Source organism: Rana temporaria, chromosome 7 (assembly GCF_905171775.1).
Source record: "Rana temporaria chromosome 7, aRanTem1.1, whole genome shotgun sequence".
Lineage (NCBI taxonomy): Eukaryota > Metazoa > Chordata > Amphibia > Anura > Ranidae > Rana > Rana temporaria.
In genome coordinates this window covers 128,240,020-128,256,585 of record NC_053495.1, presented here as the reverse complement: position 1 = coordinate 128,256,585, position 16,566 = coordinate 128,240,020, and the positions used below count along the sequence as shown (strand labels likewise).

At 43.7% G+C, this 16,566-nt stretch overlaps 1 protein-coding gene across 1 annotated transcript in view; it reads right to left on the bottom strand.

The window, feature by feature from the left end:
• FRRS1 (ferric chelate reductase 1) overlaps window positions 1-16,566 on the bottom strand; it is a 71,245-nt gene that overhangs the window by 16,482 nt on the left and 38,197 nt on the right. The window contains exons 8-11 of the mRNA XM_040359962.1: window positions 8,773-8,920; window positions 8,584-8,697; window positions 6,328-6,443; window positions 3,789-3,875 (exon numbers count right to left, since the gene is read on the bottom strand). Of these exons, the coding sequence (XP_040215896.1) occupies window positions 3,789-3,875; window positions 6,328-6,443; window positions 8,584-8,697; window positions 8,773-8,920 (465 nt within the window). The remainder of the gene's footprint in view (window positions 1-3,788; window positions 3,876-6,327; window positions 6,444-8,583; window positions 8,698-8,772; window positions 8,921-16,566) is intronic.

Genomic DNA, 16,566 nt, shown 5'->3' with positions numbered 1-16,566 from the left:
AGTGTTTGGCTGAAGCCATTTATTAATCAATCAACTGTGTTTACTCTTTTTAAATCATAATCGCGGCAGAAACTACCAAAATGACCCTGATCAAAAGTTTACATAGCCCAGTTCTTAATACCGTGTATTGCCCCCTTTAACATCAATGACAGCTTGAAGTCTTTTGTGGCATTTGTGGATGAGGCTCTTTATCTTCTCAGATGGTAAAGCTTCCAATTCCTCTTGACAAAAAGCATCCAGTTCCTGTAAATTCTTGGGCTGTTTTGCATGAACTGCACATTTGAGATCTCCCCAGAGTGGCTCAATCATATTGAGGTCAGGAGACTGAGATGGCCACTCCAGAACCTTCACTTTATTCTGCTGTAGCCAATGACAGGTTGATTTGGCCTTGTGTTTTGGATCATTGTCATGTTGGAATGTCCAAGTTCGTCCCATGCGCAGCTCCTGGCTGATAGATGCAAATGTTCCTCCAGTATTTTTTGATAACATACTGCATTCATCTTGCCAACAACTTTAACCAAATTTCCTGTGCCTTTGTAGTTCACACATCCCAAAAAGATCAGCGATCCACTACCGTACCTTTCATCATAGGCCTCGTTAACTCCTCTCCAAATGTAGAATTTATGTTTGTGGCCAAAAAGCAAAATTTTGGTCTCATCACTCTAAATGACGTTGTGCCAGAAGGTTTGAGGCTTGTCTCTGTGCTGTTTGGCGTATTGTAAGCGGGATACTTTGAAGTATTTGCGAAGTAATGGCTATCTTCTGGTGACTCGACCATGCAGCCCACCTTTCTTCAAGTGCCTCCTCATTGCACATCTTATTGCACGTGTTTTCAGAGAGTTCTGTATTTCACCTGAAGTTATTTGTGGGTTTTTCCTTGAATCCCGAACAATTTTCCTTGCAGTTGTGGCTGAAATTTTAGTTGGTCTACCTGACCATGGTTTGGTTTCAAAAGACCCCCTTATTTTCCACTTCTTGGTTAGAGTTTGAACACTGCTGATTGGCATTCTCGATTCCTTGGATATCTTTTTATATCCCTTTCCTGTTTTATACAGTTCAACTACCTTTTCCCGCAGATCCAGAATCCAGAAGTGTCAGTGCAGCACTGGATGAAAGATGCAAGGATCTGTCCAGAAACGCATTGACCTTTTATACACACACACACACACACTAATTATAAGCAAACAGATCACAGGTGAGGTTTCTTACCGTTAATAGCTATTCAAACCCATTTGTGTCAACTTGTGTGCATGTTATCAGGTCAAAATCACCAGGGTATGTAAACTTTTGATCAGGGGTATTTGAGTAGTTTATGTTGCCATTATGATTTTTTTTTAAAAGAGTAAACACAGTTGATTGATAATAAATAGCTTCAGCCAAACACTAACCATGAGTGAAAACAAAAGTTTTTGTGTTATTATTCATATTCTCTGAAAAATGGCCAAGAAACCAAAAATTCGGCCAGGGTATGTAAACGTATGAGCACAATTGTAAATAGCCTACACCTTAATTTTGGTTAAGATACTTTAATCCATTAATATAAAAACACAAACGCAAATGCTAGCTGTCAGGCTGTCCCGCTGACCCCTCTGGCTTCAATATTTTGAGCCAGAACAAGTATGCCGATAAAGACCTCTGTCTTTACTTTGACATTCTTCATCTGGTTACTTGTTCTGGATCAGTGACTCAAAATAGAGGTTCAGCATAACAAGCAACTATAATTTTCAAGAGAATAGGAAAAGCAGCCTTTGATGCTTCACAATTGGTTAGATTTACTACTTCTCACAATACAAGTCAGGGCTAGCTGAGTTGCTAAAAACAATGCCCACTCTGTGTAGCTGACAGCATTATGCCGCGTACACACGATCATTTTTCGGCATGAAAAAAACGTTGTTTTTCGGCATGTAGAAAAAACGTTGTTTTTTCCAACTTCATCATTAAAACGATGCTGCCCACACCTGATTGTTTTAAAAAAATGCTCTAGCAAAGCGCGGTGGCGTACAACACGTACGACGGCACTATAAAGGGGAAGTTCCATGCGGATGACGCCACCCCTGTGGCTGCTTTAGCTGATTTCCTGTTAGTAAAAGACGATTCGTGCTTTTCTGTCTGTTACAGCGTGATGAATGTGCTTACTCCATTACGAATGGTAGTTTTCCCAGAACGAGCGCTCCCGTCTCATAACTTGCTTCTGAGCATACGCAGGTTTTTAACATCGTTTTAGCCCACACACGATCATTTTTTACAACCCGAAAAACGACATTGTTTAAAACGTTGTTAAAAAATGCAGCATGTTTAAAAAAAAAAAAAAAAACTTTTTCAGAACCCGAAAAATGACGTGAAGCCCACACACGATCATTTTAAATGACATTTTTTAAAAGCGTTGTTTTTTAATGCCGAAAAATGATCGTGTGTATGCGGCATCATTTTTAATAGGTGAATTGCATAGGGAGCACCTTTTTTACTGGACGATCTAACAAGCTCTATAATTGAGACAACAAAAATCTCTTCTCCTGTCTTGCTTAAGTCATCATTGCACTGACTCAGTCCAAGACATTAATGCTTAGGTCCTAGAATTACAACTGGCAGCTCCAATGCAAATAGGACCTTGCCTGTTTTTCAGACTTGGTGTTTACAAGATTAAAAAAACATTTTTTGCTAGAAAATTACCTAAAACCCCCAAACATTATATATATATTTTTTCTAACACCATAGAGAATAAAATGGCGGTCATTGCAACACTTTTTGTCACACCGTATTTGCGCAGCGGTCTTACAAGCGCACTTTTTTTGAAAAATATTCTCTTTTTTTAATTAAAAAATAAGACAACAGTAAAGTTAGCCCAATTTTTTTTTATATTGTGAAAGATAATGTTACGCCGAGTAAAATTATACCCAACATTTCACGCTTCAAAATTGTGCCCGCTCGTGGAATGGCGTCAAACTTTTACCCTTAAAAATCTCCATAGGCGACGTTTAAAAAATTCTATAGTTTGCATCTTTTGATCTAGGTCTAGAGCTAGAATTATTGCTCTCGCTCTAACGTTCACGGTGATACCTCACTTGTGTGGTTTGAATACCGTTTTCATATGCAGGCGCTACTCACGTATGCGTTCGCTTCTGTGCGCAAGCTCGTCGGGACGGGGCGATTTAAAAAAATGTTTTTTCCGTTTTCTTATTTTTATTTATTTTATTAATTTGTACACAAAAAAAAAAAAAATGGGTCACTTTTATTCCTATTACAAGGAATGTAAACATCCCTTGTAATAAAAAAAAGCATGACAGGTCCTCTTAAATATGAGATCTGGGGTCAAAAAGACGCTTTGACGTCACTTCCGCCCTGCTATGCTATGGAGATGGGTGGGGGCCATCTTGCCCTCACTCATATCCCAGCCAAGCAGGAGACAGGACCCGGTCGCCTCCGTCACTGCCAAGCGGCAGAGGGTGCGGAAGAGCGGCCGATAACGGTGATCTTGCGTGCAAATCCGCCGCGGTGACCACGGTTATCTTTAAAGGACCGCTCACAGGAAAGATGGATATCTCGGTTGTGGCAGCGCCTGCTGCCGTTACCGAGATATCCATCTTTAAAATAATGACGTATATATACGTGAGCGGGTCCTTAAGTGGTTAAGGCAAGCACTGCAATAAAGAATATGCACACACACACTGAAAATAGACCAACATTTCCCTATAAAGAGTCCATATTATGTGTAGTTTAATCTTACTGTACACTTCAGACTTGATACACACTATGAACTGTGCTATGACAGAGATCACATTTTCACTTACATTACTCCATTTACGACGGTATAAGAAAGGAAGTACAAAAGCCACAGCTGTTAGCATCACTGTGGTCACCATAAGAACACGATGCACCTGGTAAAAGAAGAAACAACAATTGTAAGACTCACAAATAACTATGGGCCTAATCCTCAAATACCCGGCGCAACGTAACTTTTGCCATTTAAGTTACACCGCCGCAAAATCTCTAAGTGCCCGATCCACAAAGCACTTACCTAGAAATTTTGAGCGGTGTAACTTAAATCCGGCCGGCGCAAGGCGTTCCTCTTCAACTGGGGGCAATTCCCATTTAAATTTGGCGCGCTCCCTCGCCAGCCGTACTGCGCATGCTCGTGACGTCATTTTCCCGACGTGCATAGCGCGAAATTACGTTACGCCGAGCTTTGTGGATCGCGACGGGTCAATAAAGTTGCGTCGGGGAAAAAAAAAGATACGCCGAAAAAAAAGATACGCCGAGGCGGCATTTCGACGCGAAATGCCCCCAGCGGCGGATGCGGTACTGCATCCTAAGATCCGGCAGTGTAAGTCCCTTACACATGTCGGATCTTCTGCCTATCTTTTGGAAACTGATTCTGTGGATCAGTTCCAAAGATAGAAACAGGGATACGACGGCGTATCAGTAGATACGCCGTCGTATCTCTTTTGAGGATATGGCCCTATGTGTATTATAGCAGAACTGGTTACATAAAGGGGAATTTTTTGACTGGTTTCAACTGTTTCACTGGACCTATTAGAACTTGTCTAACTTACAAGCTACATGCTGGCTTCAGGGGAACATAGAAGCTGCAAAGCATCATTGCAAGTAAAGCAACTGCTGTGGAACTAGTATGTAGCTTTTTAGGCACACCTAGTCAAACCTGACTTGCTGGCTGGAGACATCACTATTCAGTCCAGTAGTAATGTAGGAGCTAATAGGAGGAACCAAAATGCATGGCAGAGGACCAGGTGTCTGACAAATCCAAAGTGCTGCTGACAAGTCAACTGTTCCTTTTAAGGACCAAAAAAAAAGAAAGAAAAAGAGGAGTTGCGAAGTTGTATTCTGGGAGGCGCTAAGGACCATTATCCAGCATCATCCCATCAGCACATGCTGTCACTTTCTCCCTCCTCTCTTTCAGGCTGAAAGCTGATCTCTCACTTTGTCGGGAAAACTGCCATGACAGCTTTTGGCCGGGAAAACTGGCCATGTGTATGCTCCATGGCAGCTTTCCCAACAGGAAAACCACCGGGAATCCCAGTGGGAAAATTTAGAACATGTTCTCTTTTTTCCTGCCGCGATTCCCAGCGGTCTTTTTGCTGGCAGTTTTCCTATGGAAAACACTGCGCTGGAGCATACACACGGCCGGGTTTTCCGGCCAAAGCTCTCATGGCAGTTTTCCTGCCAGGAAAACCGGCTGTGTGTAGGGGGAAAAAGCTGCCAAGCCGGTTTTCGGCTTTCCCCTCGGGTTTCCCGATGGTAAAAAGTCCGCCGGGAAACCCGTACGTGTGTACGGGGCATAAAGCAAAGGAACTGCAATTCCAATCTTTCTCAGAAGTGCTCTACCAGAGTGGAGCAGGGAAGCGGCTGAAGAACATTCAGTTATTGTTTTTTGTACAGCACAGTCTCCTGGAGTTGCAACCCCCACAGCTTAGCATACAGTTATGTGCCTCCATTTCTAATTGACAATTTGATGTCACATTGCCATTTAAACAGAGGCACATGGTGAGTATGCCCGTTTCCAGGTTGTAGCTGAGCCTATGAGGAGAGAGCAGTCACAACTGAATGAACTTTCAAACCTGAAGTGGACTGTTACATAACCAGGACTTGGAATGGGGACACAGAAAAAAAAGGAGCAACAGATGAAAAAAAAACAGCTGTTCTAAGGTGAGGGTAGTTAAAACTATTTGGACTATGCCATTCTTCTACTTTTAATTTACCTTTCAACTTTGCACATTTACTTGAAGTGATCCATCTTCTAAGGCCCCGTACACACGATAGAATCCATCCGCTGAAAAATCCCAGCAAATGGGTTTCAGCGGATAGATCCTATGGTGTGTACACTCCAGCGGATCTGTTTCCGCGGATATTTCTCCCCTGGGATGGATTCCAGCAGATCGAATATTTGCTGACATGCCAAACAAATCCATCTGCTGGAATCCATCCCAACGGATGGATCCGCTGGTCTGTATAGACTCACCGGATCCATCCGTCCGAAGGGATCCCCCGCATGCGTCGTAATGATTCGATGCATGCGTGGAATTCCTTATATGACAGCGTCGCGCACGTCGCCGCGTCATAATCGCGGCGACGGCGCGACACGTCATCGCCAGAGGATTTTGGCGCGGATTTCAATGCGATGGTGTGTATACTCCAACGCATTAAAATCTGCTGAAATCCTTCAGAGGATTTATCCGCGGAAACGGTCCACTGGACCGTATCCGCGGATAAATCCTCCCGTGTGTATGGGGCCTTAGAGTCATAGTGGACACTTAATGCTAGCTTAAAAAAACGAAGACGAAGACTTGTTTAATAGAATAATCCATTCCTCACCTGGAACCATATTTTTACTCCAAACACTGTCGATGTTGGCCAGATAGGTTTGAAGAAGCGGGCAACAAGAACACCAATGCTAACCGTGGTCATCCAGGCCAGGAACATCATAGCACCTATTAAAGAAATAAGCAACAGAAAAACCCGCCCCAATGTGATTTTAACTGTTATTGTCCAATATTTGAAATTTTGGTTTTAAATACAGTTAAAATGTATTTGTCATTTTTCTTTATTTCCCCCAATTGATTATTTTTTTCTAGCTTTTGAAAATAGAAGGCTTTTTCTCCCCTTTCCCAATTTGCCTTTTTGATAGACATGTGCACACTGAAATATTTTGTTTCGGAATTTCGTTTTCGTCTGAAAAATAAATTGATTTAGTTACTTCCGAAATTCGTTTTTATTTATTTAGTTGCGTTAAAAAATGCATTTGTCCGAAAATCCGAATGAATTACGGTTGAATCTGCCATTGAAGGCTCATGGTGTCCGTCGAATGTTCTAAGAAGATTCAATGGAGCAGCTATACTGTACAACGCCGCAATTGTAAATTTTCGGTCGAATGTTCCGCCTACAAGCTATAGGAGAATTCTAATGTTGTATGACACTAGTAATAATTATATTTATAAATTATTATTACTAGTTAACCAACATTCAAATTCTTCTATAGCCTATGGGCCAAACATTTGACGGAAATGTACGATTGCAGCGTTGTACAGTTTAGCTGCTTGTCGAATCTTCTTAGAACTTTCGACAGACACTATGGGCCAGATTCACAGAAAAAGTACGCCGGAGTATCTGCTGATACTCCGGCGTACTTTCAAATTTGCCGCGTCGTATCTTTATTTGTAATTCACAAACAAAGATACGACGGCTTTTGGCTAAGATCCGACAGGCGTACGGCTTAGTACGCCTTCGGATCCTAGGTGTAATTCTCCGGCGGCCGCTGGGTGTAGTTTGCGTCGTTTTCCAGCGTCGGGTATGCAAATTAGCTGATTACGGCGATCCACGAAGATACGCGCGTTCGTCGCAATCTCTTACGTCGTCGCTAGTCGGTTTTTCCCATCGCAAACATAAGCCTGCTTTTTCATGGCTTACATTTAGAACAGCCATGTTAAAGTATGGCCGTCGTTCCCGCGTCGAATTTCCAATTTTTTTTTTTTGCGTAAGACGTCCGGGAATCCAAAAGTACGTTACGCACGTCGCCGTTCAAAAAACACGTCGGGGCGCCGTAATTTCGTGCAAAGCACGTCTGGAAATTTCCTAACGGAGCATGCGCAGAACGTTCGGCGCGGGAACGCGCCTAATTTAAATGGTACACGCCCCATTTGAATTAGGCGGGCTTGCGCCGGACGGCTTTACGTTACACCGCCGTAAGTTTACACGCAAGTGCTTGGTGAATCAGGCACTTGCGCTCTTCCTTCTTAGATAAAGAATTAAAAAAAAAATACTAACTGAACAGTGATAGGCCACTTTACTTTTATTTTTTAAAGCCTCTGTAGTATAGCTCTACTGAGTAACCTGTGGGGGCTCTGAATTGCAATACTGGAGAGACAAAAATTAGTAACCTACAGACACCCAGCCTATAGCAGCGTTTCTCAACTCCAGTTCTCAAGGCGTCCCAACAGGTCATGTTTTCAGGATTTCCCTCAGATGAAACGGCTGTGGTAATTACTAAGGCAGTGAAACTGAACAAATGACCTGTAAAATAATGAAAGCCTGAAAACATGAGCTGTTGGGGCACCTTGAGGACTGAGGCTAGGTTCACACTGCTGCGAATTCAAAATCGCTGTAAAATCGATTTCGCGGCTGCGGTTTTGCCGCGATTTTGGCCGCGATTTAAGAGACATCTGTGCAGGGTTCAATGTAAATCGCGGCCCGAAATCGCAAAAAGTAGTACAGGAACTACTTTTTGAAATCGGTGCAGCGCCACAGATGCGGCGTCGCACCGATTAGGACAGTGCCATTGCCGAAAATTGCTGGCAAATGCCGCTGATTTGAGATGCGATTTGACATGTGAAATCGCATCTCAAATCGTACCAAATCGTACCCAGTGTGAACCTGGGTTGAAGTTGAGAAACACTGGCCTATAAAACTGGTTCAGGTGAGGGCAATCAAGGGTATGGTCATACTAATGAACTGTACACTGTATTGTATGTAATCATGCTCAAGGCAATTAAAAGGTCTTATAAACCCAATAAACCTCAAATAAAAAAAAAGGGTCTTTAAAATGTTTTAGTTATATAAGAAGCATCAACTTACCATGAAATTTTATGAGTATCGGAGATCGTGATCCTCCAACATCCTCGGGAGTTCCGCTAATATTAAACATTTTGTTGGTTATTAGGGGTTGTCTATGATGTCTTCTGATCAGTCCTTAAAAATATTATTTATAAGTTACAGTATGGTTTGTGAAAATATGGCTGCAAGATTAAAAGTACAGAGCCATACCATTCTCTGCATCTCCGTCAGCTAAGAATATGTAGTAACTGCCATTTAAAGGAAATCTCTCTAAAGATGATGGGATCCGGATGGCCCTGCGGAAAGAACATTGAAGGACTCCGTCTGCCACACGCCATGCAACGTCCTGCAGAACACCCTGTAACCATGACACGATACATTTGTCAGTATAGCAAGGACAAGCTAAACACTTTTCTTAAAGCAGACCTTCTCCCTGGAAAGTGACGTTAGTTCCCTGCTGACATTAGTTCCCTGCCTCAGCCATCTCAGTCACTATTAAAACAATATATATATTTTTTTAAGATTATAAAATAGAAACAGCTGTGTCTAATTAAGCTGGTGAGCGTCTCAAAAAACTTCCCAGCAGCTGCCAAAAAAGTGTACCCTTATTGGCAGTGCTTAAATATAACCCCAAAAAATAAAAGTTTATCACATCATAAGAAAACAATAAATGAAAGTGTAATATCAAAAACAATCAAATCTCTGTATCAATGTGCTAAAAAGAACTTTGCATATCATTCAGGGGTCAAGTCCTGGGGAAAAAAGTGTGGGAACTCCCACCCAAGATCCACTCCCTCACCAAAAAAAAAAATCGATCCACTGTACCTGTAACTGTAAAGCAAGTTCTTTCTAAATCCTGCGATAACTCGCAGCAGACCTCCGCAATGTCTCCTGGGAACAATGACAAAAGCTCCCAGGAGACATTGCGGCATCAAGGAAGTGACAGAATACCCGCCCACTACCCGATGAATCTATATACAGGAAGCGGCCAGTAACATAAAGGATTACTAAGATTTGCCTGCCCCTGACATTGACTCGAGCTGGGCATCGCCGCTTAGTGAAGGATTGGCTCGGGCGGCTCGGCTGCTCTAGTCCTGCAAAGGGAACTGAGTTCCTGCTGTGAAAAAAGTGCAGGAACTCCGTTCCCACGCGTTCCCGCAGGACTAGAGCCCTGATATCATTCCAATCAATTAAGTCTCTATAGCAATCAGTGTGCTTGAAAACCTTAATATTGTGCCAAAAATAAAAGTTTTCTTAGAGAATATATGCAAGTCCTTTTCTTTTATCTTCTGTGAATTTCTATTCCACAAAATGCCAGAGAGCTTCAGCCAGTAAATAAAGTGCTCACACCCCAGTGGTTTGGATGGCTCACCAGAAACAATTGACTTTCTAGTCAAAGTATCCTTAGGCTAAGTTCACATTGGCATTATAAGCAGGCATTTGAGAGGCGTTAAAAACACCCCTCAAACGCTTATGCAAATATACAACACACTTACAAAACATGAAGCCTTAAGCCTTGTATACACGTTCGGATATCTAAAGGAATCTAATCCGATGCATTTTTTCGTCCGATATCCTACACACCATCAGTCAAAAATCCGACCGTGCCAAAACGTGGTGACCAGGGGCGGACTGACAACTCATGGGGCCCCTGGGCAATAGAAGATTATGGGGCCCCTCTGGCTTACAGATGACCACCACGCCAGGAGGTAGTGCAGAGGCGGGCAGCTAAAATCTTGGGATATTCACATTAAAAGCATGTCATTTTCGGACATATCAGGGACAGATCTAAAAAAAACACAGATTTTTACATACTGTCCCTGGTTTTACTGAGCCTGGCAACCCGGATGGGGCCCCCTAGTGGCATGGGGCCCTCGGGCAGTGCCCGAGTGACTCAATGGTCAGTCCGCCCCTGGTGGTGACGTAAAAACGCTACAACATGCTGAGAAAAATTAAGTTCAATGCTTCCAAGCATGCTTCGACTTGATTCTGAGCATGCATGGAGTTTTCACCGATGGAGTTCCACACAGACGATCAGATTTTTCTGTTGGTTATTTATCCATAGGAAAAATTTAAAACATGTTCTATTTTTTTCATCGATGGAAAAAAAGACAGATGGGGCCCATACCCGATCGGTTTGTCTGATGAAAACAGTCCATCGGTCTGTTTTCATCGGACAAACCGATCGTGTGTACACAGCTTTAGTGTTGCGTTGCTTACAATTTTAAGCCTCATGTCGACTCAGAAGGTGTTTGAAGGCCTTTCAACGCCTCCCATTTAAGTCTATGGTAGCTTGGTGTTAGGAATAGTTTATTAACCACTTAAGCCCCGGGCCATTTTGCTGGTCAAAGACCGGGCCACTTTTTGCGATTTGGCACTGCGTCACTTTAACTGACAATTGCGCAAACTTGCAAATTGGCTCCCAAACAAAATTTACGTCCTTTTTTTCCCACAAATAGAGATTTATTTTGGTGTTATTTGATCACCTCTGCGGTTTTTATTTTTTGCGCCATAAACAAAAATGGAGTGACAATTTTGAAAAAAAATCAATATCTTTTACTTTTTGCTATAATAAATATCCCCAAATATATATAAAAAAACTTTTTTTTTCCATCAGTTTAGGCCGATACGTATTCTTCTACATATTTGTGGTAAGAAAAAAAGAAAAAAAATCGCAATAAGTGTATATTGATTGGTTTGCGCAAAAGTTATAGCGTCTACAAAATAGGGGATAGAATTATGGCATTTTTATTATTATTATTTTTTTTACTAGTAATGGCGGCGATCTGCGATTTTTATCATGACTGCGACTTTATGGCGGACACATCGGACACTTTTGACACCTTTTTGGGACCATTGTCATTTTTACAGCGATCAGTGCTATAAAAATGACACTGGCAGTAAAGGGGTTAACCAATAGGGGTTAAAAGTTGCCTAGGGATGTGTTCTATTTGTAGGGGGATGGGCTATGTGTGACATGACAGTGATCACAGCTTCCGATTAAAGGAAGCTGTGTTCACTGTCCTGTCACTAGGAGGACTGGGGAAATGCTTGTTTACATAAGAATTTCCCCCTTGTCCGTGACATGATCGAGTCCGCAGGACCCATGGTCGGAGTCACAGAGCTCCTGGCGGGCGCACGCGTCCACAATGCCGGCTTATTTAAGGGGATGTATATATACGTCCTTCTGCCTGTCCATGCCATAGTTGTGCGCTGGTCGGCAAGCAGTTAACTGTAATGGAATAGGTATTTATGGAGCATTTTTATCCTCCATGCTGTGTCCTCCATGCGTCTCCTCCCCTCTCCCTGATAGGTGTCCAATCGAAATGTGCCTGTCCTTTCAGCCAAACCCGTGCACCTGATAGACGGAGAGGCGGTTTCAGTGTTAGGAAAGCGAATATTCATTTTCTTTTCTAACACACCTGGGTGGACTCTGAGCGCAATTCTTTGCGCCATAAGTCCACCTTTTTGAAGCCTATGAGTGCCTGTGGCTCTAATCAGGTGCTTCAAAAACACCCCCCCACAGCTGTAATTCAGGCACCCGGCATCCGAAACGGGGCCCTTAATAGGGGGTGGCGGCGGAGACCATGGATACATATTATGCAATGCATGAATCTATCCATTAGTCATAGGGGGGGGGGTGTCTGGAGAAAGGGGGCGGCGCCCATGTGCACCGCCACTGGAGAGAAGTCTTTCCATGGAGAAACTCCTGGGGTGAAAGCCCTTCGATTCACGCCAAGTGAAGTAAAATTTCCACGTCCACTTATAGATCTTGCAGAAAATAGACTTGCAAGCCGTAAGCAATATAGGAATCAGGCCTCGTACACACGACCGGTTTCCTTGGCAGAATCCATCAAGAAACTTGCTGGGAGATATTTCTTTGCAGAGGAAACCGGTCGTGTGTACATTTTCGTCGAGGAAACTGTCGAGAAACTCAACGAGCCAAAAAGAGAGCAAGTTCTCTATTTTCTCAACGGGAGTCTCAAATTGGCTTGTCAAAGTAAAAGTAGCATTTGTAATGGAGACTACATATTTTTCAAGCTGTAACAGACTGAAAAGTGCAAATCATCTCTTAACAAACTTAACACGCAAACACATGAGATTAGCAAAAGCAGCCCCAAGAGTTTAGCCAGTGGAATCGAACTTCCCCTGCCGTTGTATGTGTTGTATGTCACCGCGTTTGAGAACGAGGAGATTTTGTCTTGACAGTGTGTACGCAAAGCAAGCTTGTCGAGTTCCTTGACAAGCCCAACAAGGAACTCGACGAGGAAAACGATGTGTTTCACCCGACGAGTAACTCGGTCGTGTGTACGAGGCCTCAGACTCAGATGCTCATATCATTTAAAACAGCTGTGCCGTTAAAGCCGGCAACAGAGAAGTGGGATGGCAAATCAGCTCTTATAAAGTCTGGATGATCTGGCAGAGCCCACAGTGCATCTGCTAGACCAGTGGTCTCTAAAATGTGGTGCGGGGGCCAGTTGCGGCCCTTTGCTTGCCTCTACCTGGCCTTGAAACCCTTTCCCTCCAACTGAAACCATCAATTGGGCACTATTCCTCCCACTAAAATCAATGATGGGGCCTTGTTTACTCCCACTAACATCGGAACATTTTCTACTCTCATTGCCCACAGTCCGGCTCCCCAAAAACCTGAAGGACAGTAAATTGGCTCTTTGTTAAGAAAGTTTGGAGACCTCTGTGCTAAATGTATGACTAGGTCAGCACACCATACGAAGATTTATTCTTCTTTTTGTTTTAGGAGTGCTGCTCTTTAGTTTGGGTTTACAGCATGTCACATCTGCCTGGACCAGTCTGGAGCAATGAGGTTCACCAGACGGCCTTCCACCTCGACTCAGAGCAGGTGCACAAAGTTTTGTGTGTGGGGATATTAGGGTGTATTAATCCCATAGAGCCACCAGAGCATCTACTTCTTTCACCTGTGGATTCCAGAAATATACATGGCTGACCAGGCTGAAAAAATGGGCAGCTCTGATCGAAATCTGATCAGATGGCCATCCAAGAGTTCGAGTTCCCCTGCTGGTGGCACTGTGGTGCTCTGGGCCAATTTCTGCAGTTACAGTGTCCACCAGCAGGTGTCTCCAGGAATCAGTCAGAAGGGTCCAGCAATCAGTTTCACCTGGCCACACCTGCATGGAGGGAGTACTTAAATTACACTTCTGCCATGGCCCCTTGCCTCGGTGTTTTGACTACTCCTGCCTTGTTCCAGTTTGCTGTGTTGCATTCAGACTCGGTTGCCATTTACCCATGATATTGCCAGTACCCTGTTGCCTTGTTCTCAGTCTTGTTTCCCTTCTTCCCATCTGCTCCCCCAGTTTTCTCCTTGCACTGAATATTTCCTGTGTATACATTTGTATATTTAGTTAGTTGTTAGGTTGCTGCATTTTAGTTCAGTTTTGATTTTAATGCATTCTCGTGTTTATTGCTGTTGGTATGTGGTTATTGTTCACTGTAAATAAATCTCACTTTAAAGATATACATGTACATGGTCTGGTCCGAGACATAATGGGGTTAAAAAAACTAAAATTAGCCCTTTATAGTACAAAAAAGCAAATCGCTACTGTAAATATTACTTTTTATTGTCCCACAGTAAAAAAATTAACCCCTTACAGTAGCAATTATTTGCTCTTTTTGTACATTTTTTTTTTTATAACCTCATTATGTTACTAAACATCTCAGGCCTGGGTCACACCTCTGTTTTTTGGTGCTTTTTGCAGAAACACACTACAGTTCATTTACATGTTTTCCTATGGGACAAGTTCACATCCATGATTTTTTTTCAGCTGCTGCGCATTTGGAAAGGGCAAGGACTTTTTAACGCAAAACAGTGCTATTTTGTTTATTTTTGGTTCAATATACTTCAATGGAGAAGCTGCAGAAAAGCATGTAATGTGTTTTTGCAGCAATTTGTGTTTTGAAATCTGCCCAACAACAAATTGGCCCAACATTTGTTTTAAATGCTTTTTTTTTTTTTAAGGCTATTATCCGATTAAATCGAAACAATAATCGGCCAACTGTTGATTTTTAGCATCCAATCATGTGCAAGCTAAAATGCTGTTTATTTTCCTTGCATGGTCTACAGCGATTGCACTTTCATGTGCACTTGTAGTGCAAAGTTGATTTGCTGTTAGTAAATAACTCCCATAGTGTCCTGAAGACCTGAGAGAGCCTGATGGAGATCTGCCAGCCAACAAGGAGACACAGGGCTTTATTTACTAAAAGCAAATCCACTTTGCACTTGCAGTGCACTTGTAGGGACATGCAAGGAAAATAAAAAACAGCATTTTTGCTTGTACATGATAGGAGAGCTTCCCCTCATTTCAGATTTACACCTCAAATCTAAAGTGACTGCACTTTCAAGTGCACTTGCAGTGCAAAGTGGTTGTGACTTTAGTAAATCAACCCCACAGGAATGTTTGGAGAGTAAACAAGGAAAGGACAGAAACGAAAGCTCAAGTTTGTAGCCATGGGACACTACCTCCTGCATCCAAGCATCTGGAATGCAAGGTGCCCCAAGTGCTCCCAACAGATTTCCCTCAACTGGGGGTATAATTTCAAGTGAAAGAAGGCTTATCTGAGAATGTGGCCCACTTGAGTGCAAGACTTTGCGGGTGGACTGGAAGCTAGCTTAGGGGGCCTTCACATGAAGTTTAGGCAGCGGAGGAACCAAAAGGTGAGAAGATCAGAGGTCAGTTTTTCCTTATACTTCTTCCGCTGGGGACGAGGAAGGCTCTTACCACCAGAAACATCCCTTACGAGAACATCTAGGGCTGCTCCAAAGAGGCACGGCCCTTTGAAGGGCATGTGAATATGTTTCTTACAAGGTTGCTCTACAGTTTAGCTCTTGAACCAAAATGCGCTATGCATATGCATATTTACAAAGGTCTCAAAATGATGCTGTGAAATGTAAATGGTATGATCAGAAATTGTTGTAGCATACACAGAATGAACCAATGGTACATTCAATCCAGTTGGAACACTCTCAGAGACTATTTTCATTATGAATAGCCCTCAAAACACAGGTATATTTCTAGGTCAGTCTTACAGTAGGTGAACCCGATTTTGTGTCAATCTCGCTCTCTTTCTCGGCGAGATTGAGCACCTACGAGCCCCATCGCGGGAGCCAGCGCCGAGCTGGCTTGCCGCGATGGAGACAGAGCCGTCATAGAAGCGACGGGAGATCCGACTTGGATTCCCGCCAATTCTACACGTGTGCAGCGTTTGTTATGAATCCTGAGGGGGAAGTCCCCGCCGGATTTTAAATAAAAATTCGGCATGGGTTCCCCCCTCAGGAGCATACCGGGCCCTTAGGTCTGTTATGGGTTGTAAAGAGAGCCCCCCCTACGCCAAAAAAACGGCGTAGGGGGTCCCCCTACAATCCATACCAGACCCGTATCCAAAGCACGCTACCCGGCCAGCCAGGAAGGGAGTGGGGACGAGCGAGCGCCCCCCCCCCTCCTGAGCCGTACCAGGCTGCATGCCCTCAACATGGGGGGGGTTGGGTGCTCTGGGGCAGGGGGGCGCACTGCGGCCCCCCCACCTCAGAGCACCCTGTCCCCATGTTGATGAGGACAGGGCCCCTTCCCGACAACCCTGGCCGTTGGTTGTCGGGGTATGCGGGCGGGAGGCTTATCGGAATCTGGGAGCCCCCTTTAATAAGGGGGCCCCCAGATACCGGCCCCCCACCCTAAGTGAATGAGTATGGGGTACATCGTACCCCTACCCATTCACCTGCAAGAAAAGTGGTAAAAACACAAATAAACCACACAGGGTATTAAAATATTTTATTAGTCTGCTCCGGAGGCCTCCCCTGTCTTCTTTATTAGCTCTTTTACCAGGGGGAGCTTCTTCTTTGACGTCTTCGGGTGGGTGGGGGCCGCCGTCTGGTTCTCTTCCACCGCCGGGGGGGGGGTCGCTTTTAAAAAAGCCCCCACCCCCCGGCGGGTTTCCTCCGGCGTCTTCGGCGGGGGGGCTTCTTCTTCCGCTATC